We start from the raw sequence: 24,324 nt of genomic DNA, 5'->3' as shown, positions 1-24,324 counted from the left end.
TAAACTTTAAAATTCGCTTTAAATAGCAGGGCTCAACACTACAGAATTTGTCCCCTTGCCAAGCCAGAGTTCACTGGGCCCACCAAAAATTAATAAATATTTAATTAATAAATAAGCACCCAAAATTGTAGATACCAGTAAAATTCCACAATTCTCAATTCCAACTTTGATTTCACCAAATCTCACCATTAAAGGTGCACTATGGAGCTTTCCGTCCACTGGAGGGCGCCTATTCAAAACAAATCGTAGTTCGATGACGCAAAGTGTGAGCGCAGCATCTTGGGAGATGTGGTCTTCTCATCACAGCCGGTGGAAAATAGGACTCGGGCAGAAATCACGTTCATGCATGCGGTTATTAACGTTACTGTAGTCTAAAGCAGAGCAGGACCGAGTGTTATGGACCTGAGCACAGCTGCTGGAGCGATTGTTAAACAAATACCCGCCTCGCAAATACCGGGACTTTTATTATGACGGGACGGGAGACATTCGCCGGGCGCCTGCACTGATCCGCTCTTCCGGTTATGATTTTGAGGTAATGTAGCTCTGTTTATCTTATTAGATACATTTAAGTGTGTTTAAAACCATGTTATGACTTTACTCTGTGCGTTCACTTGTTCACACTGCTAAGAGTAAAGCGCTCCTGCCAAATAAAAGCCGAAACCGAGGGTAGCGCAGATATGACGCAATTGACAGGCGACTCCCTCAAATGCAATGCTGAAACGTCCCTGTCCTTAGTTAAAATAGCAATTTTCTCACAATTTACAAATAGTTGGAAACTTCTGGGATATTGTAGGTACTCAACTGAACAAAATATATAACACCGGCCTAGTGGTTTTTGGATATTTTACTGCAAAAATACTACATAGTTCACCTTTAACTAGATGCTTATTAGCATGCATATTGCCTACTTTACAACTACCTAAAGTCAAAGTAAATAGTGAGAACTGGACCCTAATCTAAAGTGTGACCAAAACGAGAGATTAAACGTATGCAAGTTACTTGAGTTTGTCTCTCAACATTGTTACCATTGTTTACAATATGTATTTGCCTGGCCAATGTTGTCGTGTTTTTGGTTATTTTGCTGTCAGCTGTGAGGACCTCTGAAATCATTTGGTGAAGTGATATGGAACTGTAATGCGGTCAAGAACTGCCCGGAACTACTTTAGCCGTGAGTTTCCCTGAAAATAATAATTCCACACCTTATAGAGTTCTTCAAGCATTTAACAGCCCTGGAGTATAATCCTTGTTAAAACTATAAAAGTTAATCAGTCAAGAGCAGTGACTTTTACTTTCATTTGTTCTTTGATTCACTTTTTTACAGATTATTAACTTTTTTGCCCTTACAGAGAAATCCATACCACACACACTCATGCAACCCCATACCATCAGAGATGCAGCTTCTGAACTGAGCGCTGATAACAACTTGGGTTGTCCTTGTCCTCTTTAGTCCGGATGACAGCGTCCCAGTTTTCCAAAAAGAACTTCAAATGTTGATTTGTCTGACCACAGAACAGTTTTCCACTTTGCCACAGTCCATTTTAAATGAGCCTTGGCCGAGAGAAAACGCCTGCGCTTCTGGATCATGTTTAGGTATGGCTTCTTTTTTGACCAATAGAGATTTAGCCAGCAATGGCGAATGACACGGTTGATTGTGTTCACCGACAATGTTTTCTGGAAGCATTCCTGAGCCCATGTTGGGCTTTCCATTACAGTATCATTCCTGCATGTGATGCAGTGCCGTCTAAGGGCCCGAAGATCACGGGCATCCAGTATGGTTTTCTGGCCGTGACCCTTACGCACAGAGATTGGTTCCAGATTCTCTGAATCTTTGGATGATATTATGCTCTGTAAATTAAAATTAAAATTTTCCACAAATGCCAGACCACAGTTTGAAAATCCCTGATTTATACACATGACTAAAATTATTATTAGAGTTCCCCATTTAAAGAAAATGTCCTATACAACATAAATCTTAATTAAGAAAGAGAGACTGAATATGAAAAGTAATTTATTATCTTATTATAAATAAAAAAAATGTTTTAAACAAAATTAGCAGGCTCAGAGATCCACTGGTGAAATGAATGTATGTGTGTGTCCCAGCGTCTGGTCTGTTAGACACCAAGGCTCTGGTTCTGTCCTCTCTCGCGCTCACGTTAAAGCTCCTCCTGACTGCTGCGTCTCTGTCCGAGTTCAGACAGTGACCTCATCACATCCTCCAGTGATCTCTGCCCGAGCTGCTTCCCTCCTCTCATCCGCACGCTAACGGTCCCGCTTTCACGCTCTTTCTCTCCGACCACTGCATTACAAACAGAGCGAGGTTTAGTTTATCTGACCTTTTCTTAATAGGCCCCAGAACACTCATTCTTTAGACATGTGTTTTCCGGAATGGGAACAATTAAAGCTTTAAAATATTTAAAGCTGAAGCGAGAGCTGCACTACACAGAACTGCAGAAATCATGAGATATCATATAAAAAAAACGTGGCATTCCGTAATATTATCGATTTAAATGCACTGACACTACCGGATGAGAACAAAACTTGAACTGAATTAAGCTGAATAGTGACAATATTGTCTTCTGCAGAGCTGCTTTATAATTAATACATTTTTTTCAACATCAACACTGGTTATTGGACTGATTTGAATCAACACTGAATTAAATTGAACATTCTTTTTAGCAACATTTCCTGCTTTGAAATCATCTGTATTGTATTGTAGAGCTATAAAAATGAAGGTGACTTGAATATGAATAAAATATGGCAACATCCCAATGAATCCTTACCGAATATATAATTGTACTGTGCGAGCTGCGCGGACCGAATTTTCTTATTTAAAGTGTTGCTATGATCATCATCAATATCAGCCATGAATCCAGCTTCCCTCAGTCTGCAGACCACCTTAAACCCAGAGCACAATGCATCAAAAACCCATAACTATCCACAAAGTGTTTATATATATATTAAGCATGTCCAGAGTTGTTTCTTCTGACCTCTCGCCCATATGTCTCACTGTCGCCCCCTACTGGCACAACCATCACCTGTGCTGGAGACAGCCAGAAAGGCCTGAGAAAGGAAGAAAATTGAGAACCAATTCCAAACATTGTTGAACTCTCACGCAAACATGCACACACACCATTTCCCTCCAAAGTTTTCGGCCAGGATAGCGATCATCCTTTCCAAGGACCCCAGCACTGCCCGGTGTATCATGATAGGCCTGTGCATCTGTCCGTCAGCCCTGAAACAGAAATCACATGACATTCACTTGCAGACACTGAAGTAGAATATGCTTAACACCTTGTTCTCCCCATTATAAGCATAACCATTAATGCGGCATCCAGACATTATTTATTAAACCGCCTTTAATTTACTTAAATCTACATCAATAAAAAAACTATATAGGTATTTAAAGCAATAACTAATAGAGATGGTAACAAAAGTTACTATTAAAATAAAAATAAAATGCCACAATGCACATAATGAGAAGTGGGGGGATATCTGCTTATTGTTTATGAAAATTTCACATTGCAGAAAATCTTACTGGTCTTAAAACAGGCTTCATGTTCTTCAAGCAAAATATGAATTTAACATTTTATTCTGATTTGAGATTTAAAAAAAAAACATCTATATTGTTAGCCTAGAAATCTAGACGCACCCTAGCGGCAGCAAATTTAATCTGCCCGCAAGTGTCGTCTAGGAACTCTCAATACCCTTCTGAGCTGTATTCTTCACAATCTGGACGGGCCAATCACATCGTATATAGAGTCGGCGGGCGGGGCCATAATGACGGCGGCCGAGTTGCGTTTGCGTGCTTCTAGTAAACACAGAAACTGGCGAACGGCGGTCTTTCGAATCAGCTTTGACCGCAACTCTGGAAGACTTGGAGTTAAGCTTTTCTCTGAGAAAAGAACAAAGAACGGCACTGAAGTTATTCTTAAAAAGGGAAGATGTGTTCAGAGTTTAGCCGACCGGATACGGCGAATGTTTAATCTATCAACGAGCTCTGCTTCACCTTCGTTGCTCTGGTTGGTGTAGCGCTATCCTATCGCGTGCAGAGGGAGTTTGAAAGACAACCGTTTATCCCGCCCCTCGGATTGAGCCCTGTCTATGGTGAGTTTCCAGACCAAACATCTTGATGTGGGTCTGGCTTGTCAGGCTACTATATCGTATCAGTCAGGGGAGATCTTACCCAACATACTGCAGGTTAAATCTGATGGGCAGCTGGAAGTCCAGCTGAATTGTGGCACACTGGTGCTGTCGGCCGAGGGCATCCCGTATCTGGATGTCGATCTGAACAGTGTAAAAGAACCAAATGAAATGCCAGTTGAACACCACAGAAACCTGCAGAAACTAAACGTGACTGATGAACCCAAGAACATTTACATAAAAGAGCAGCAACGGTGTGGTTAATGGCGATATGCACTGAAATTACATAAAGTCATTACTCAGATTTTAAACAAAAATTATATGAAATAAGATAAACATGTGGATGTGCAACTTTTGATCACTTTTCCTGTGATGCTGTTTCAATGACAGCAATGATTAAATACAGGCTAATTCCAATAATTCCTCTTTAAACTAAACTGCAGAGCTCATGTTTCAGCGAAAACGATGATCAGTTATTCACTGTACTCTGTACGATATTACAGAGATGGCAGAATTCAGTGGTCGAGAGGTTACTGTACAACTGGAGCTGCAGTAGTGTAAAGACATTTTTCGCAAAAAAATTATGAAAAATGCCACTGTATTTGAAGGATTTGCAGATTTGCAAGTTTCCTTTTTCGTCAGTGATTTGTTGAGTCAGACATTTGTATTTACACTGCAATACAAAAAAAGACCTATCTGTTTCCATTAAAGTAGCCTAAACATATTAAAATAACATTTGGCCCATGGAAATGAATGAATCAACTTTATAATATATATATATACAATTTTGTTGTTATGGATATTTTGATATATTTCTTGTACAACATAAAAAGGACATTGAATGATTTTCAGCGATGTAATGTGTAAGGCACAAATGGCATTTATAGTGCGTATCTAATATTTTTAATGTCTTGTCACAGTTTTAAACATGGTGTCACGTGCAAATGATATGCAGATTAGGTCATGCATAGTAAAACTAGGCGTTGTCAGCTCCATATATGGTAATTTCGGGGAGTAGACGCTGAGTGCAGAGTGGAGATGCACATACACACAATCTTCTGCTGGATATGATTTATGAAGGGATTTTTTCGCAGGTTCTGGCATACACAAAATTCTGGTATTTATATGTTTTTTATAAATCAGAATTTTTTTGTGTTTAGGCAAAATCTAGCTTTTGTGTATATGTACACTTTTAGGATGAAATCTACAGAAAGTTTTATAAATGAAGCCCCTGGAGAGAGTCTGTATGGAAGAATGGTGTCTGATATCATGTCAAGTGTTTTCCAAACTCATCAGGCATTACAGAACAAAACTCAGAGCTGATAGTTTGGCAAAACGAGGTTGCAAAAAGTATTTAATAAAAGGGTGTCAATAATTATGGCCAACATGTTTTGGAGAAAAACATTTATTTCATAATGTGATTTCTCCCCCACTTTTAATTATTTTACTTCAATGAAAGGTAATTTTTTGCAATTTTTTTGATAGAACTAGGGATGCACTGATACCGATACCAGTACTCTGCTCGTACTGGTACTCGTAGGTACTCGTAAGCTACCATACAACCGCACTCGATACCACTTTAACGCACCTTCAGATCTGGAGCCATGCGGAGTTACATTCACCGTGCACACCGCCAAAGGGGTCTCGCACTTTAAACACACACGACTGCGATGACTTCATTTTTGCTGCGCGCACCTTCTCACTAGTGCGGACCATAGAGGTGCAGACGCGGCGGCGAGTAGGCTATAAACCAAGCTGAACCACTCGTCGCACAGACACCTCTTGGCAGCGAGTAGTGTTGAAAGTGAAAGTCTGTTTATCAAGCATGTGCAATCCATTTGAGAACACTATGAATAGTCAATTGCCATCCTGAATGCCACTAAAAATAGATGAATTGCACGTGAATGCTCGCCTTGCATTATGGTCACTCTATTAAATTTCCATCGAAGCAATGTCAGCCATTATAGACATACTGATTCAAATCAACTCAATGGACAGCACAGGACTAATACGTCAAACCTAATAGCCTTACAGATTTCCTCAAATAAATGTAAGTCCACAATGAACCACCGCAACTAACTTACTTGTTCATTACCAAGGCAACAACTTGAATTTCCGGCATGAATTTGCTTCTCGTCTATGAAAAGTAGCTGCACACATGACGGACGGCACAATTGCAAAGCTTGTCGTTAAAAGGGTTCTACAGCGCTGGGAAGATGAATCTGTATTTAAACTGGGTCATTAATGTAGTAGAAATGTGAAATTATTTTTGAATTTGGTGCTTTCTAGACTGAGAAAAGACAGAACATACATTTTTGTCTCATGGGAATGAAAGACAACAATTCCCAGAATGCTTCGCTGCCCTACGAGGCCACTCCTAAAGATACAGAGTATATTCAAATGATTGCGCTCCTCCCTCATATCCCCCGAGACAAGAGATTTATGCATTTTATTTCTGGTAAAAATCCTCCGATGATGCAAATTGACCCAAAGGCTAAAGACTACAGCCAGCAAGAGGGAGCCATTTCCGCAAGTTTTCAACCCAAGCATGGGGGATGGGATCTCACAGCTCAGCTCGCAGCTGCAGGCATTCATGTAAACGGAGCTTTGTGGAGCAAAGTGAGTGTTTCATCTTCTCAAATTAATTCCTATGAAAGTTAAGCTTCCAAAGGCATGAACTGAAAACACGCCAGACTGAACACGCGCTGTGAATGTATGCTGAGAGCGCGGACATGTTTACCTCAGCTCTCATCACGAGAGCTCATTCAGCTCATTCATCATGATGAATGTAATCTGACTCCTGCTGAGTTTGTGCTGTGACACTTAAAGGACAACTCCGGTGAGAAATGAACCTAGGGGTAATAAACAGATGGTTACCGAGTAGATCGTTCTCTGGGATGCGTTTTCAGGAAAATCGAATGTAAAGAGTTTTATCTTTAAAAACAGATTAACTTATAACACTAGTCTATGGGGCACAGGGTAGACACAGGGTGGTAAAATTAAATCGCTAGTTAATACCACTAACAAGGCTAAAAATAGCCTCACACTAACACGGCAGCATAATGAGGGTCTCTACATGCAAACGATTTTCATGAAAACGCATCCCAGAGAACGATCTACTCGGTAACCATCTGTTAATTACCCCTAGGGTCATTTCTCACCGGAGTTGTCCTTTAAGTACTTGTATCGGTACCCGGTATCGGCAGTCTGGAAAAAAATAGTGGTATCGATGCATCCCTAGATATAACAAAAGGAAAAACAATTCAGATTTATTTTTACAGCCATATTTGATCATATTTACCAAGGGTGCCAATATTTTTGGCCATGACTGTATAGATAACTGAGGCATAATGTGTTTTGTTGATATATCAAAGTTAAAAATGTATAATGAAAAGTGAACATATTTTTCATCATTTTGCTTCACAGCAGTATCTCTTTTTCTGCCGGCCTCACCTTAGGTCCATAAAACGCCCCGTCTCCGGGGTTTAATTCCCAGTGCTCCTCAAACTGCTTGAGACTGCTCTCCAACTGCTGCTCCAGGAAAAATACAAGAGAGAGAGACATTTCAGAGGGAAATCTGGAATGTGTCAGTGTACAAATTGGCTCAAGAAGCACTAATAAAAGAATCTCCAGTAAACATTTAATTCAATGATCCCAAAACATGCAGAGCTGAAAACACATTAGTTTGAGGAAGAGAGCGCTAGGAGAGAGATTAGAGTTTCTTTGCTTAACAAAAAAAAAAAAAAAAACAGACAACCCCGCCAGGAAACTACATTTATCCTTATAAAGCAAAGGCCTTGTGCAGTGCTCATAACACTGATAGCCTTATATACGGCATACTCAGCTCTGATTGGATCATGAGTTCTTCACACATTGGCTGTATGTTTCCCTCCTCTGACACTCATGACCTACTCGCCTCATTCCACACTGTGACCCTGATCAACATTAATGAATCCCTGTCACGTAACCGTCTGTTTGGACCTGCCCTACACTTACTCCGGATGTTTCCTATGTTGTCTCACCGCATATGTGGGTACATGTACAGACAGGATCTTATAATCCTGACACCAGAGGCAGGAACACAAACAGCCTTCTCCGTCACGCACCAGTATTCTTAACTTAAACTGCAAAACATTTAAATTAAATATAAATTTTTGTTGATTTTAAATTAGAAATGTTGCCTAGGCAACTAACTGGTGTGATTTGACTAAGTATGATTAAGTTGAAGTACAAAAATGACTAAAACTAAAATAAAATATTATTGCCAATTAGAAATGTATATAAAAATGACAAAAGCACCTAAAATTACAAACACTTAAAATTAAAAGTATAAAATATAAAGTTGAAATAAAAAAATAAAATCTAAATATTAAATTATTTTAAATTAGAAATGTTGCCTTGGTAACTAATAGAAATAAAAAAGTACTAAAATTACAAAAACTAAAATACAATTATAAATTAATGCTAAATAGAAATATTAAAAAAATTTAAATAAAAAAAAGAAAAGCTAACAAAATTACTAGAACTTAAAATGAAAAGTGAAAATACGTTGAAATAAAATAAAATCTAAATATTGGATTTTTAAATTAGATAAAGCTGAAGCACTAATATTACCAAAAACCGAAATAAAAATAAATTAATGCTAAATAGAAATAAAAATTAAATAAAAATGCACATCAAATTACTAGGGGTGTAACGATACGCGCATTCGTATTGAACCGTTCGGTACGAGGCTTTCGGTTCGGTACGCGGTACGCATTATGTACCAAACAGTTCTTGGTCTAATGAATTAGATTTGGAAAATAAAAAAGTATGCAAAATATAATATGCGTTCAACAAGGAAGCCAATAACCAAAACGACGTAACAGGCAATGCCCCTGACTAAGAGAAAAAAAACAAAAAACAAATATGTTTTAGACTGCTCAGTCAGGTGCTCGCTTACTCAGTACACGCTGAATGCTCATTGCAAAATGGCTATTGCGCTTAACAGACCAGAAATAGAAGATCCTCCAATAACCAACGGGTCTGGTGTGTTGGTGAACTTTGGATTCTCTGTAAGCTATGATGGTGTTGGCAAGAGTGATGAATTAAAAAACAACGGTATGTCGCATTTGCTACATGATGGTACAGCAGCGGGAATAACTCATGTCATGTCAATCAACTCATTTACGCCAACAACAAGACGATAAAAAGGAGAAACAGCCACAAACTATCCCACAAACTATCCCCGCAGCATTAAGACAGACATTTCCAACTTATTCAAATGGCAAAAGACATTTATAGCCGCGGATATGAGACCTTATGCCCGTTTCACACAAACTCCGTCTGCAGTGCGTATTTTTTCTGTACCCATGTTAACGGTTGCGGACTGAAAACACAACATATGTGAAAGCACAACAGGGCGTGCGGCTCCCGCACGCATACGCACCGCAGACGGAGTTTTAAGAACGTGCTTAAAGTAATTGAGCCCCGTTACAATGTTCCTTGACGAGCCCATTTTAGCCAGTAATTCCTGCTTTGTACTAAAAAACAAAAGCAAAAACAGAGAACCAATTGGCCAAAGCAACAGCGGTTGCTCTGACAACAGACGGCTGGACGTCAAGGGCTACACAAAGCTACCTGACTGTAACGGCACATTACATTACCGATGAATGGGAGACGAACAGCCACGTTCTTAAGACACGCCCCCTTGAGGATTTGGCCAAAGGGATGACAGAAGCAGTAGTGTGTGAAAAAAGTGTGGAGAGAGCTATTGTAAAGAGTAGGGATGGGTATCGTTAAGGTTTTAACAGTATTACTACCCTTACCGATACTGCTTACCGGTCCGGTACTTTAACGGTATTCTTATTGGTACTTTTTGAGATTTTATATATATATATATATATATATATATATATATATATATATATATATATACACATACACACACACACACACACAATTAACAAAAATACACAGCCTACACATGCAGTGCTTTCATTTCAGGAAGAATTCTACTAATCAAATGTAAAATAACACTGTTCATCATAAATAGCCAAAATAATGCTTGTTAAAGCTAAAGTTATTCATGCAAGAGCTGTGAGTGATTTTCTCTCTTTGCATTTGGTTGTTTAATTCGCAGTAATTCGTCAGCATGTTTATTTACACTGCTGCCTCTTTAAGACAGACGTGAAGATCTATAGGCGACTGATAATAGGCAGATGCACTACATTTTCTCTTGACTATATCCATAATAATTACGTCCATTTTAGACACAAACTGTGTTGTGTTTAAGAGACTCTCCAAGCCGGTCATTTTGACATAGATGTTTGTGTACATTTGATCGTTTAGTGTGAAACCGAAAGTGTAATTTGCTCGTCTTGTTGCGGCTGTTTCAGAGCGCGCGCGTCGACTTGGGAACAATCTCTTGCGCACATTTTTGTGCTTTTAATCGTCTTTTTATTATTAAACGCGTCCCAGAATTTACCAACAGTAGCTAGACTGTATTTTACAACAATCACTGATCGTGCTGATTCTGTCATTGCGTTTGAGTTTTATGGAGAAATGACAGCTTAGGCTACTGCTGCAAAGGGAATTAAGTTGGGCTAGACATAAATATTTATTATAATCTTTGGAAGACAAAATCTAAAATAAAAGCGGACTATCACAGATCTAAAGTGTAACCAGGCTATGTTTGTATGTTTGGTTCTGTCCTCGGCTGTCGTTTGCGGAGCTCTCTCTCTCTCTCTCTCTCTCTCTCTCTCTCTCTCTCTCTCTCTCTCGTCACGTGTATTTTCAAAAGTACCGACAGCAGAACCGATAACGTCCGAGCTTATCGATACAACGGTCTTTAAAAATTCAGCCCCGGGGCCCGTTTAATACCGGTTTTCGGTACCCATCCCTAGTAAAGAGCTCATGTCTATTTCTGGTACTACATAGAAGATGGGTAAAGTATAGCTCCATCTTTGTTCAATGTAAAAAAAATGTTTTTAAAAATCATACTTTGTTAGTTTTAAAAAATAAAAAAAGGTAATTTATCTGCCAATTTTTTAATTTTTGCTGTATCTAAAACGTAGTGAACCGTGACACCAGTGTATCGTATCGAACCGAACCGTGAATTTTGTGAACCGTTACACCCCTACAAATTACTAAAACCTAAAATGAAAGAAATATTAGATTAGAAATGATGCCTTGGCAAATATTAAATATATATGTTTGTGTGTGTTTGTGTGTGTGTATGTATGTATGTATGTATGTATATATCTTTTTTTTATTGAATAAAATGAAATTAATCTTAAACAGATTTTTTTTCCAATCTTGTTCAGAAGAAAAGCTTATAAAATGACTTTTCATTTTAAGTTTTAGTAAAGTTGTAAAAACTGTTATGTTCCTGTTGGTTATGTAGTCTTTTCTTCCCAAGTCTTTCTTCTTTTTTAGTTTCACTTTCTAAGTCCCGTTCTACTGGCCCTCGACGCTCACCTGATCCCCGTGTTCCTGTGACGTCCTAGACAAGCTCTCCAATCCGGCCAGTGCCCGTGGCATATAAGAGGAGAGAAGACGACACTCACAAGGCCCAATACGTTTGAAACTGTGTTTTGTGTGACTGCCCGTGTGTTATTGTGAGCAGGCTAGTGTACTGTCTCGAGGTGTGAGAAAGGGACGGCTAAGAAGGTTGCGCGATATACATTGCGCACATGTAAGATTTATTCTGTATTGACACAATAGTTGTATTTCTGCGTTTGGGTAGTTAGTGTAGGTCAGGTAGGCGTCTGAGATGCGATGACTATTTTATTTCCTATTTTCTTTTGGTAGTTAGGTTAGCGACTGGGTCATAAGTTAGCACTGAGTTTTGTTTATTTCCTTTATTTGGAAGCCACCCACGTTCCTTCTCCAATTCTTTTGCTGGTGTTTCTTTGGTTTGTTTCACCTTGTGTATCTGTATATTATTATTATTATTATATTACTATTATTATTCATCTTTTCTTCTTTTGTAAATAAACACTTTTGGCCATTTCGTTTAGTCTCTACACCTTTATCTGGCTTTGTTATACCTGTAGACATTGAACTCTTTTACGTTAATATGACTCCCCTTTATCCCTTGATTTGACCATCTCAGGGGTCGTAACAACAACTAACAGAAATAAATGATTAAGCTAAAGTACAAAATGCTAAAACTGAAAAATAAAATAACACTAAATCTAAATATAAAATCAAATAAAAAAGACAAAAGCACATGAAAAAGTTTATTTAAAAGTAAATATAATAATAAAATGAAATATAAATATTAGATCACTTTAAATTAGGAATGTTGCCTCGGCAACTAACATAAATAAAAACGGATGAAGTACTAAACTAACTAAAACAAATACAAATAAATTAACACTTAGCAAAAGCACATCAGAAAATTGTTAAAACTTCAAATAAAAAAATGAAAATATAAAATACGCTAATTCAAAATATTAAGTAGTACTATAACAGAATATGAATAATATAATACTAAAATAACACTGGCACACACTGTGGTGAAAATAACACTGGCACACACTGTGGTCGGCGGGGACAAACAGGGGAGGCAGTGATTGATTGACAGGTGTACCTGTTCAGCACAGTCCCATAGGGCGGCCTCTCCCAGACAGGGTGTGGGTCGTGTGGAGAGGAGACAGTGAAAGGAGAAACCGAAGACACGATATACGCTCCTCACAAAGTCCAAACATGCCGTGATCTCCCCCTCCAGCTGAAGAGAGAACAGAAAAGCAGCAGCGAATAAACAAATGTAGGGCGTGTATGAGAGACAATATAAACACTGACATTATAAACGATAAATCATACATCAGTACAAACAAAACGAGCGAGATGCATTCCTTCACACAGAAGACCAAAGCAAGAGCTGCACAAACATACTGACACAAAAACACCGTTATATGACGAATAATGTGCTTTTGTTTGAAAAAGACATGCTTTACTTTCAGAAATGCAGATAGATAACAAGGAAGGTCAAATGAATGTGGTCAGCTTTTATATAGAAGACCATTCGTATCAGGTCACACTGGCGATCATTTTGTGATCTGAAGCATTCATTATTGTTTAAATCCCTAAAAAAGCACCATGCGGCGGTAATCAAGTTTAGAATAACTCCAACCATAAGGAAGCCAATTATAGACCTTATTCAGGGTAACACCATGAATAATTTTTGACAGGAATAAAAACGCAGCTGCATAATCACAGTGTGTTGTTGTTTGACAACATACCAATTGTTCAAATGATGAATGTCTTTACGAAAAAAACAACATTTAGTAGACCTATGTGTACATTTCAGCTTTATCTCCATACTGGCACGATGAATCTGATCTTCAAACGTCTCATCTCCCATTCCCTTTAAAAGCACCCTCAACCTGACAAGTCAGTTTAAATACATGTGCGAATTGCCACGATTGGTCAAATAAGTAGACAATTTCAATTCTTCAAAAGTGATCCTGTTCTTAGAGAAGTGTTTTCTGCATCTCCAAAAATTAGTTTCAAGAGGGCTCCAACTCTACGAGATAGGGGTGCACCGATCCGACTTTTTCAGTCCCCATACCGATGCCTGGGCTTTGTGTATCTGTCGATACCCGATACCGATCCGATACTATTGTTAAATTAATAATAAACTGTATACCTTCCTTGAAATGACTAAAGGCACCAGACTTTACTAAATAAAGATAATAAGACAAAATAACAGATGTATGCAAAGTGTTGAATTCTTATTTATTTAAAAAACAATTGTGCATTCAAATCTAAAATATAATTTAGGGCTCGGCATTAAGCATGCTCATGTCTCTCCTTTGGATAAGTAAAATGGTCATTCACTTGTCGTGCTTGTCCGGGAAAAAAGTTAGATTTGTGTGTGTGTGTGTGTTGTAAATATAACTTATTCTGAAGCAATGTTCTCAGTGTTCAATCAGCTTTGACATATTTTAAATCTGCATATTAGTGATATTTTACCTTTATAAAGGGCATTTTCCCCTAATCTTATTAAATATAAGCTATGCTTCAGGTTTTATATTATATTCTTAAATTTGATTTATACATTAAATTTAAATAAGACACTAAAGGGATGTTACCAATCAAATTAAATTATTTACCCAGAAAAATTACTACTGCATTAAATGATGTTATGAGATTTGTATTTTTGAATAAACAAAATAAATGTTGAAAAATATAGGAAACTAAACCACCAGTAGGTGGCAGTAGGTGAGTCTTAATGAGTGAGTCATTGAGTCATTAATTCAAATGATTCATTCAAACGACTGATTCCTTTAAAGGGGGGGTGAAACACTCAGTTTCAGTCAGTGTCATGTCAATCTTGAGTACCTATAGAGTAGTATTGCATCCTGCATATCTCCGAAAAGTCTTTATTTTTTTTATAATTATATAAGAAAGATGCGCTGTTCCGAGTCTTTCCGAAAAAAGCCGAGCGGGTGGGGGCGTGTCGTGTGAGTGGAGCTAAATAATGACGTGTGCAGCAGCGCGCTGCAGTGAGGAAAGTGAGTCGCTCTGTGAGGAAAGTGATTCGCTCTGTGAGGAAAGTGATTCGCCCGCCGCGTGAGGAAAGTGATTCGCTCTGTGAGGAAAGTGATTCGCTCAGTGAGGAAAGTGATTCGCCCGCCGCGTGAGGAAAGTGAGTCGCTCTGTGAGGAAAGTGATTCGCTCTGTGAGGAAAGTGATTCGCTCTGTGAGGAAAGTGATTCGCTCAGTGAGGAAAGTGATTCGCCCGCCGCGTGATGAAAGTGAGTCGCTCGGTGAGGAAAGTGATTCGCTCAGTGAGGAAAGTGATTCGCCTGCCGCGTGAGGAAAGTGAGTCGCTCTGTGAGGAAAGTGATTCGCCCGTCGCGTGAGGAAAGTGCTAATACAGATCGACCGCCGGCCTATCAGTGGGTAAGTCAGTAGCTACTGGTTATATCACCTGTTTAGCATCCTACAAGCCAGCGCTTTGATGGGCGTAGCCTGTTGCTTTCGCTCTCTCCCTCGCTCTCTCTCACGCGCTTCCGGTAGAATTGTCCGTAAGGCCCATACAAGGAAATTCCGCCCCCACTAACGTCAATGGGAACGCATGATCTCAAAAAACTTGCCGAAACTTATGACTAACCGGAAGTAGTATTTTTGACAAAGAAATACTCCCATCAAACGTCCACCTTAACTTTTGAAACTTTGTCTATGTTTAGTATGGGATTCCAAGTCTTTAACAGTGTAAAAAGATCAGTATGCATGAAACAGCATTTCACCCCCCCTTTAAGAATGAGACAGTCGTTTACGAACAGGTTATTGAATCTTTGATTCAACCACTGTATCATTCCGAACGCGTGAGACATGTTATGGTTCTGCTGTTTGGAACTTTGTTGCTTGGAATATTTGCTTGGAACTATTTTCGCAGCTGAAATAGAACAAAAAGACTCAAAATTGCATCTAAATTGTAAGTAACTAATGTTAATGATTGTTTATGGAGCTGTCATAGGAAATCAGGGACATTTTCAATCGTGATGGTATTCAGGGAAACATCACATTTGGTTGTGTGAAGTTGTTTAACTGTATCATATGTTATAAATATAAAAACGTAACATTTTGAATGTTTACCGCAATTACTATGTGTGAGTGGCGCTTTTTTGATTTCTCCTCAAGATGCGCGAGCGTCAACAGCGCGTTGTTACCGTCAGTTCATTACATTAGCATTATCCACTATCAGTCACTTACACAAAATTAATCCTTTGCATCCTGCAAAGTTAGTTCCTGGGCTGTATTGTCCACTCCTTTAGTTTTACTGAGCTGCAGGAATGCAGCGTGCTCCTTAACATGGTGTTTCTGGATTAAATTGGTAGTATTATTGCTGACAGATGAACTTGTTGGCGTGGCAAGCATAAAATATCTCTACACATCCGACTCTCTGGCTCGCTCCATGTTGCTTTGAGCACGCGACACACGTGAAGCTGACGAATGACGTAGGGTTCTGCTGCGATTAAAAAAAACAAAACAAAAAAACACCTGGATCGGCCTGTGGATCTGTTCATTTTTCCGATCCCCGATCCAGCTTTGTCGTCAGTATCGCGGCCGATATCCGATCCTAATATCGGATCGGTGCACCCCTAAGGCTAGTATCTAGTCATCTTCCTGCTAAAAAACAGACCACTTGGCTTAACAGACAATTAAAAGGTACTTATAAATGTGGGTCTTGTAACCATTGTTCTAACATTAAAGAATGCAAATAATTCTGTAATTTTAAGACAGACAAGAGGTATAACAAAGACATTCATTAATTGCAAAACCACTTTTGTGGTATACAGGTTATCATGCCAATGTGGATGTTTTTATGTAGGCCGGACCAAGAGACGTCTCAAAGACAGAGTACCGGAGCATAAAAATGCCATTAGAAAAGCTAATTTAGATTACCCTATGGCAAAACATTTTCAAAATGTGCACAATAGTAATCCAGAAGGCCTAATGGTTGAGGGTTTAGAAATGATCAAGAAGAGCATTTGGGGTGGTGACCAATTAAAATTACTTTTACAGAGAGAAACATTATGTATATATATATATATATATATATATATATATATATATATATATATATATATATATATATATATATATATATATATATATATATATATATATATATATATATATATATATATATATATATATATATGAATATGAGTTACAGGCCACAATATACCCTGGTTTGAATGAAAAAATAGATTTCGGCCCCTTTTTATGATATGTCTTTTGTTGCTATGTAACCTCCTAGTGGACCTTCTCTGTATGTGCATGTGATTTGTCTTTCAGGTGTTTCTAATCAGCATCTATAAAAGAGTAAATTGTTTGATTGTAATACATACCCTGAAGAAGGCTGTTTGGGCCGCTACGCGTGGGTTGTTTTTTTTCTCCCATGTCTTTTATACTTGCTATCATGAAATAGCCAGTTTAATAAAGGCTTTTTATAATTTTCTAAAGAAGAGTGCCTTGGATTTCCTTTTACTATATTCTACTGAATTCCCGACCCTCAAAGAGCACCTTCAAATAATCCTTTTCTAACTCCTTGAGCACCCAGGACACTTTTTTCCCTACACTTTTTACCTTCCAAGTATACACAATTTCATTCGTCATTACTGCAAATAGGCAATTCTTTTACATGCAATGACTATCCATTATGACGTGAACATTTGTATCTTTATGTAGACAATAATAATCTTTAATATTGTAATCTGTTTATGTTTAATATTTGACATGTTTGTGTGCGAATATTACCAATACAAATAGAACAAAAAAATACTCAGTTTCCTCAAAATAGCAATGCGCCAACAATGTGCCTGAACACAACTCGTTTCCAGACCAGCAGATAGCCGCCAATCCATTTGCTATTTAAAAGGTTATGCTATTTAAAAGGCACAAATGAAACAAATATCTTCATTTGTGTTCCGAAGATGAACGGAGGTCTTACTGGTGTCGAACTACATTAAGGTAAGTAATTAATGACAGTACTACTAACCCTTTAAAACAACATGGCACAGGACGTGAAAATGATAAGTGCATCAGGACGAAACTAGCAAAAAACATATGCATTGTGCTGGGTGTGTTATAGGGCCCTTAATATTCAACAGTATCATTGATCTGACTGTACTGATGCTGTTGGATGAGAACTGAAATGAATGATGACCACTTTTTTCTGCAGAACTGCTTTATAGATGAAATGAGCTAATTTGATAACTGATGATCTTTAAAACGGAACTAAATCAACACTAAACTGACCTCAGCTGAACAGTGACACTATTTTCTTTTTAGAGCTGCTGTACACCCAAAATGAACTCTGTTTGCATCATTGAATAGTTTTCCTGTTATCACTGTAAAGCTGCTCTGAGACAACCTGTATTGTATAAAGCGCTATATAAATAAAGGTGACTTAACATTACATAACAAAAACACCATGAAACACTTTTACAAGTTGTGAAAGATGAACGGAGGTCTTACGGGTGTGGAACAACATTAGGATGAGTCATTATTGACATCAATTTCATTTTTTGGGTGAACTAACCCTTTAAGCGCGGCATTCAACAGCGTGTGCACATGAATATTGTACCGTCAAATCTTGTGCTATTGTGCAGTTCACTGCTGAATCTGCGTGACAGATGCTTCTGCTTGGTCTAAAAGTCTTCTACAGACAGGCAACTTAAAAAAAGAAATAAAAAAGTCCTTAAAATACAATGATTTGCTTGGGGAGAAACTTGGAAATTCCTAAGTGGAGAGACACATGTCCTCTTATAATGGCTGCTACACCCCTGTCCTTTAATTCTGCCTCCACTGTATGACATCATTGACGCCTTTGCTACAATAAATAAAACTTTGAAATTGTACCTGTTCTGGTGTGCAGAAGATGTGTGCGTCATCCTGGCAGAAGCGTCGGACTCTGGTTAAACCCCCCAGCGCCCCTGAGTGTTCGTTACGGTGCAGCGCTCCAAAATCTGCCCAGCGGATGGGAAGCTCACGCCAAGAACGCACCCTCTGCTCGTACATCACACTGCACAGAGGACACAGTTACTGGACCGAACAAACAGGTGGAGGATTCTTGATTCAATTCATGAGAAAATAATACATCTCTCTTATGATAAAAAAGTAAATTAAAATACATACTTTCTAATATTACATAGTACTGTTCAAAAGTGTAGTGTTGGCAAGTTTTTTTTTATTGTTTTTGAAAGATGTCTCTTCTGCTCACCAAGGCTTCATTTATTTGATCACAAATAAAATACATTAAAAACAGTAATATTGTAAAATGTTATTACAATTAAACAATTAAAACAAACTTTTCTAAGTGTTTTCTAATTCTTTTGATGAATCCTTGCTGAATTAAAATGTTAATTTCTTTAAAAAAAAATCTTTTGACCTGTAGTTTGAGTAAATTAAATAAGTAAGAGCCAATTCATACCAAAATAGCATGCACATTTTCTAAATGTTTAATTACTTGGATGATTTTTCAACGAATTATGAAAATTCATCAACGATATAAATTGTTTAGATGCCAAAAATCAACACTTCACCTGTGTGGGACTCACCAGTGAGCGGGGCAGTTCATGGGCTTGAGAGCGAAGGTGTGCGGCTCACAGGTCACTGTGAACATGTTCTCACTGTAATGCTCCCAGTGACCTGACCGCTCCCACAGAGATGTGCTGTACAGGGTTGGAGTCACAACTTCACTGAAGCCCCGCCTCCTGTACTCGCCCTGACAGGAAGAGGAAGTAGTTACATTAGCATTACATATGTCATGAAGAGCACAGTCCCAAAAATTAACACAGTCCTAATTGAAATGTTTTTTTTTTTTTAAATCTTTGTAATAATATGCAGGCAGAAGCTCTGAAGCCTTGTCAATCAAAGGTTTTAACCCTATACAGCCCGACATGAAATAATAGTCAGAAAAAGTAATTATATATCTGACACTTCAAGCTGTATTTACACGGGGCATCGAGCGTGGCTGAAGCTTTGTGCTGATGCGACCGTCATAGTGACAACAGCCAATCACACGTCATCTCTAGGGTTGCATGAACACAATTAGCTAGCGTCTGCTCTAAGGCATTTGCATAGGGCGATCTGATTGGATGACGCCTGCGTTGGCGCTTGAAAAGTTGAGAAATCTTCTTCTGCCGCTTGCAAAGCAAGTGAAGTGACACAACAGAACCCACAATTCAGTTCGGGAACCCATGAAATCACCCATTGAAAGTAAATGAGAAGCGTTAACGCCGACAACCAGTGTGAATGCAGCATTATATTTAGCATAATTTAAAAAAATATATGCATGAAAAAAGGCTTGCTGTGATAGTGTTACACTGGTTACATCACTTGCCCACCGCAGCACTGGTGGAACATTTGGTTTCAAAGTGAAATGTAAAGGCGTCTATTTGCAGGAAACCTGCAAAGGGTTAGTTGTGTTTTTCTCATTGTGTTTGTCATTAAGGATTTAAAAGCGAGGAGCAAAATAGGGAAGAACTCCAAAGGCAAATTACGGCAAGTGTGTTCAACTTTAAGTGATGCAGCCTGTCTTTGGCAACTGTATAGTGGATAATGACCTACACTTATGCTCACTTCAACTGCCCTATACGGAGTAGGACAAACTGAAGTCCTAGCAGCACATCCACTCAATAATGTACATTATGTGTGCTTATTCTCTTACAGACTAATACACCATGATATGCGAGAATGTGAGAAATGTATGTTGCAAGGAGATGCAGAGTGTAAGGGTGTAACCGTGCTGAGTTTGTACCTTTATAAAGTCAGTGAGCGTATTGTATATATGAGCTCCTTTAGGCATGAAGAAACAGCTGCCGGGGCTGACATCATGAAAGAAGAACAACTCCTGTGCCTGCGACAGGTCAAAAACAGAACAACATCAGTGCCAGCTGGAAACGTCTTACAAATAAACAAAACATTGTTCGAGATTAAGTTGCTCTGGCCGGTATGAAACCCATTTTGGGCTTATTCTGACACCTAGCGACATGAATAAAGCATCATACAAAAGCAAAGGCTTTCAGTTACTGATGACACTGTAGAAATGCTCTATTTAGAATGCATGGCTTGGCTTGACATTTCAACAATCCCAAATACAGATTCAACAAATTCATACACAAACCCTCAAAATAAAAAAACAAAACACTTTTATATAAAATACTAGTTTTTTTTTTTTTAAATTAGGGCTGGGCATTGACAATTCGATTTGCAAGCTTGTGAATCTATATCAATGTGTTTTGACATGTTTTGTGTTGTGATGTTTTGTGTTGGGAAGTATTCAGACCCCCTTACATTTTTCACTCTGTTATATTAAAGCCATTTGCTGAAATCATTTAAGTTCATTTTTTCTCATTTATGTACACACAGCCCCCCATATTGCCAGAAAAACACAGAATTGTTGACATTTTTGCAGATTTATTAAAACAGAAAAAAACTGATATATCACATGGTCCTAAGTATTCAGACCCTTTGCTCAGTATTGAGTAGAAGCACCCTTTTGATCTAATACAGCCATGAGTCTTTTTGGGAAAGATGCAACACGTTTTTCACACCTGGATTTGGGGATCCTCTGCCATTTCTCCTTGCAGATCCTCTCCAGTTCTGTCAGGTTGGATGGTAAGCATTGGTGGAGAGCCATTTTCAGGTCTCTCCAGAGATGATCAATTGGGTTTAAGTCAGGGCTCTGGCTGGGCCATTCAAGAACATGGAGTTGTTGTGAAGCCACTCCGTTATTTTAACTGTGTGCTTAGTCATTGTCATTGATGGAAGATGAACCTTCGGCCCAGTCTGAGGTCTAGAAGACTCTGGAGAAGGTTTTCGTCCAGGATATCGCTGTACTTGGCCGCATTAATCTTTCCCTCGATTGCAACCAGTCGTCCTGTCTCTGCAGCTGAAAAACACCCCCACAGCATGATGATGCTGCCACCACCATGCTTCACTGTTGGGACTGTATTGGACAGGTGATAAGCAGTGCCTGGTTTTCTTCACACATACCGCTTAGAATTAAGGCCAAAAAGTTCTATCTTGGTCTCATCAGACCAGAGAATCTTATTTCTCACAATCCCTAAGTCCTTCAGGTGTTTCTTAACTCCATGCAGGCTTTCATGTGTCTTGCACTGAGGAGAGGCTTCCATCAGGCCACTCTGCCATAAAGCCCCGACTGGTGGAGGGCTGCAGTGATGGTTGATTTTCTACAACTGTCACCCACCTCCTGACTGCATCTCTGGAGCTCAGCCATAGTGATCTTTGGGTTGTTCTTTACCTCTCTCACCATGACTCTTCTTCCCTGATAGCTCAGTTTGCCCGGACAGCCGGCTCTGGTTCTGGTCGTCCCAAACGTCTTCCATTTAAAGATTATGGAGGCCACTGTACTCTTAGGAACCTTAAGTGCAGCAGAATTTTTTTGCTAACCGTGGCCAGATCTGTGCCTTGCCACAGTTCTCTCTCTGAGCTCTTCAGGCAGTTCCTTTGACCTCAGGATTCTCATTTGCTCTGACATGCACTGAGAGCCGTAAGGTCTTATATAGACAGGTGTGTGGCTTTCCTAATCAAGTCCAATCAGTATAATCAAACACAGCTGGACTCAAATAAAAGTGTAGAACCATCTCAAAGATGATCAGAAGAAATGGACAGCACCTGAGTTAAATATACAGTCTTGTTCAAAATAATAGCAGTACAATGTGACTAACTAGAATAATCAAGGTTTTTAGTATATTTTTTATTGCTACGTGGCAAACAAGTTACCAGTAGGTTCAGTAGATTCTCAGAAAACAAACAAGACCCAGCATTCATGATATGCACGCTCTTAAGGCTGTGCAATTGGGCAATTAGTTGAATTAGTTGAAAGGGGTGTGTTCAAAAAAATAGCAGTGTGGCATTCAATCACTGAGGTCATCAATTTTGTGAAGAAACAGGTGTGAATCAGGTGGCCCCTATTTAAGGATGAAGCCAACACTTGTTGAACATGCATTTGAAAGCTGAGGAAAATGGGTCGTTCAAGACATTGTTCAGAAGAACAGCGTACTTTGATTAAAAAGTTGATTAGAGAGGGGAAAACCTATAAAGAGGTGCAAAAAATGATAGGCTGTTCAGCTAAAATGATCTCCAATGCCTTAAAATGGAGAGCAAAACCAGAGAGACGTGGAAGAAAACGGAAGACAACCATCAAAATGGATAGAAGAATAACCAGAATGGCAAAGGCTCAGCCAATGATCACCTCCAGGATGATCAAAGACAGTCTGGAGTTACCTGTAAGTACTGTGACAGTTAGAAGACGTCTGTGTGAAGCTAATCTATTTTCAAGAATCCCCCGCAAAGTCCCTCTGTTAAAAAAAAGGCATGTGCAGAAGAGGTTACAATTTGCCAAAGAACACATCAACTGGCCTAAAGAGAAATGGAGGAACATTTTGTGGACTGATGAGAGTAAAATTGTTCTTTTTGGGTCCAAGGGCCACAGGCAGTTTGTGAGACGACCCCCAAACTCTGAATTCAAGCCACAGTACACAGTGAAGACAGTGAAGCATGGAGGTGCAAGCATCATGATATGGGCATGTTTCTCCTACTATGGTGTTGGGCCTATTTATCGCATACCAGGGATCATGGATCAGTTTGCATATGTTAAAATACTTGAAGAGATCATGTTGCCCTATGCTGAAGAGGACATGCCCTTGAAACGGTTGTTTCAACAAGACAATGACCCAAAACACACTAGTAAACGGGCAAAGTCTTGGTTCCAAACCAACAAAATTAATGTTATGGAGTGGCCAGCCCAATCTCCAGACCTTAATCCAATTGAGAACTTGTGGGGTGATATCAAAAATGCTGTTTCTGAAGCAAAACCAAGAAATGTGAATGAATTGTGGAATGTTGTTAAAGAATCATGGAGTGGAATAACAGCTGAGAGGTGCCACAAGTTGGTTGACTCCATGCCACACAGATGTCAAGCAGTTTTAAAAAACTGTGGTCATACAACTAAATATTAGTTTAGTGATTCACAGGATTGCTAAATCCCAGAAAAAAAAATGTTTGTACAAAATAGTTTTGAGTTTGTACAGTCAAAGGTAGACACTGCTATTTTTTTGAACACACCCCTTTCAACTAATTGCCCAATTGCACAGCCTTAAGAGCGTGCATATCATGAATGCTGGGTCTTGTTTGTTTTCTGACAATCTACTGAACCTACTGGTAACTTGTTTGCCACGTAGCAATAAAAAATATACTAAAAACCTTGATTATTCTGGTTAGTCACATTGTACTGCTATTATTTTGAACAAGACTGTATGAGTGTCACAGCAAAGGGTCTGAATACTTAGGACCATGTGATATTTCAGTTTTTCTTTTTTAATAAATCTGCAAAAAAGTCAACAATTCTTTGTTTTTCTGTCAATATGGGGTGCTGTGTGTACATTAATGAGAAAGAAAAAATAACTAAATGATTTTAGCAAATGGCTGCAATATAACCGAGTGAAAAATTTGAGGTGGTCTGAATACTTTCCGTACCCACTGTATATCGGGTACAGTACATGCTAATTTGAGTAATTATAGGTAAATAAGGAACAAATCAATTAATGCTATAAACTATACAAGGGAACCCTGAGTTATAACATTACTATAAAATTAAGGGTTAAAAAATTTAAATTGCACAAAAGTCAGATTTTAATAATACTATGGTTATAATAA

The 24,324-nt window shown here is 38.6% G+C and overlaps 1 protein-coding gene across 3 annotated transcripts in view; it reads right to left on the bottom strand.

The window, feature by feature from the left end:
• Positions 1 to 1,995: 1,995 nt before the first annotated feature.
• tars2 (threonyl-tRNA synthetase 2, mitochondrial) overlaps positions 1,996 to 24,324 on the bottom strand; it is a 44,661-nt gene continuing 22,332 nt past the window's right edge. For 2 of the 3 annotated variants that reach the window (XM_067449261.1, XM_067449260.1), the window contains exons 9-18: positions 20,402 to 20,500; positions 19,200 to 19,366; positions 18,502 to 18,664; positions 12,716 to 12,853; positions 7,594 to 7,671; positions 4,184 to 4,284; positions 3,131 to 3,232; positions 2,988 to 3,060; positions 2,781 to 2,895; positions 1,996 to 2,296 (exon numbers count right to left, since the gene is read on the bottom strand). In XM_067449261.1, coding sequence (XP_067305362.1) covers positions 2,154 to 2,296; positions 2,781 to 2,895; positions 2,988 to 3,060; positions 3,131 to 3,232; positions 4,184 to 4,284; positions 7,594 to 7,671; positions 12,716 to 12,853; positions 18,502 to 18,664; positions 19,200 to 19,366; positions 20,402 to 20,500 — 1,179 coding nt within the window. In that variant the 3' untranslated portion in view covers positions 1,996 to 2,153. The remainder of the gene's footprint in view (positions 2,297 to 2,780; positions 2,896 to 2,987; positions 3,061 to 3,130; positions 3,233 to 4,183; positions 4,285 to 7,593; positions 7,672 to 12,715; positions 12,854 to 18,501; positions 18,665 to 19,199; positions 19,367 to 20,401; positions 20,501 to 24,324) is intronic. The other variant, XM_067449262.1, reaches the window with a different exon arrangement.

This window comes from Pseudorasbora parva, chromosome 7 (genome assembly GCF_024679245.1).
Source record: "Pseudorasbora parva isolate DD20220531a chromosome 7, ASM2467924v1, whole genome shotgun sequence".
Classification (NCBI taxonomy): Eukaryota; Metazoa; Chordata; class Actinopteri; order Cypriniformes; family Gobionidae; genus Pseudorasbora; species Pseudorasbora parva.
The sequence above is the reverse complement of the archived record's forward strand: the minus strand, read 5'-3'. Positions and strand labels throughout refer to the sequence as shown.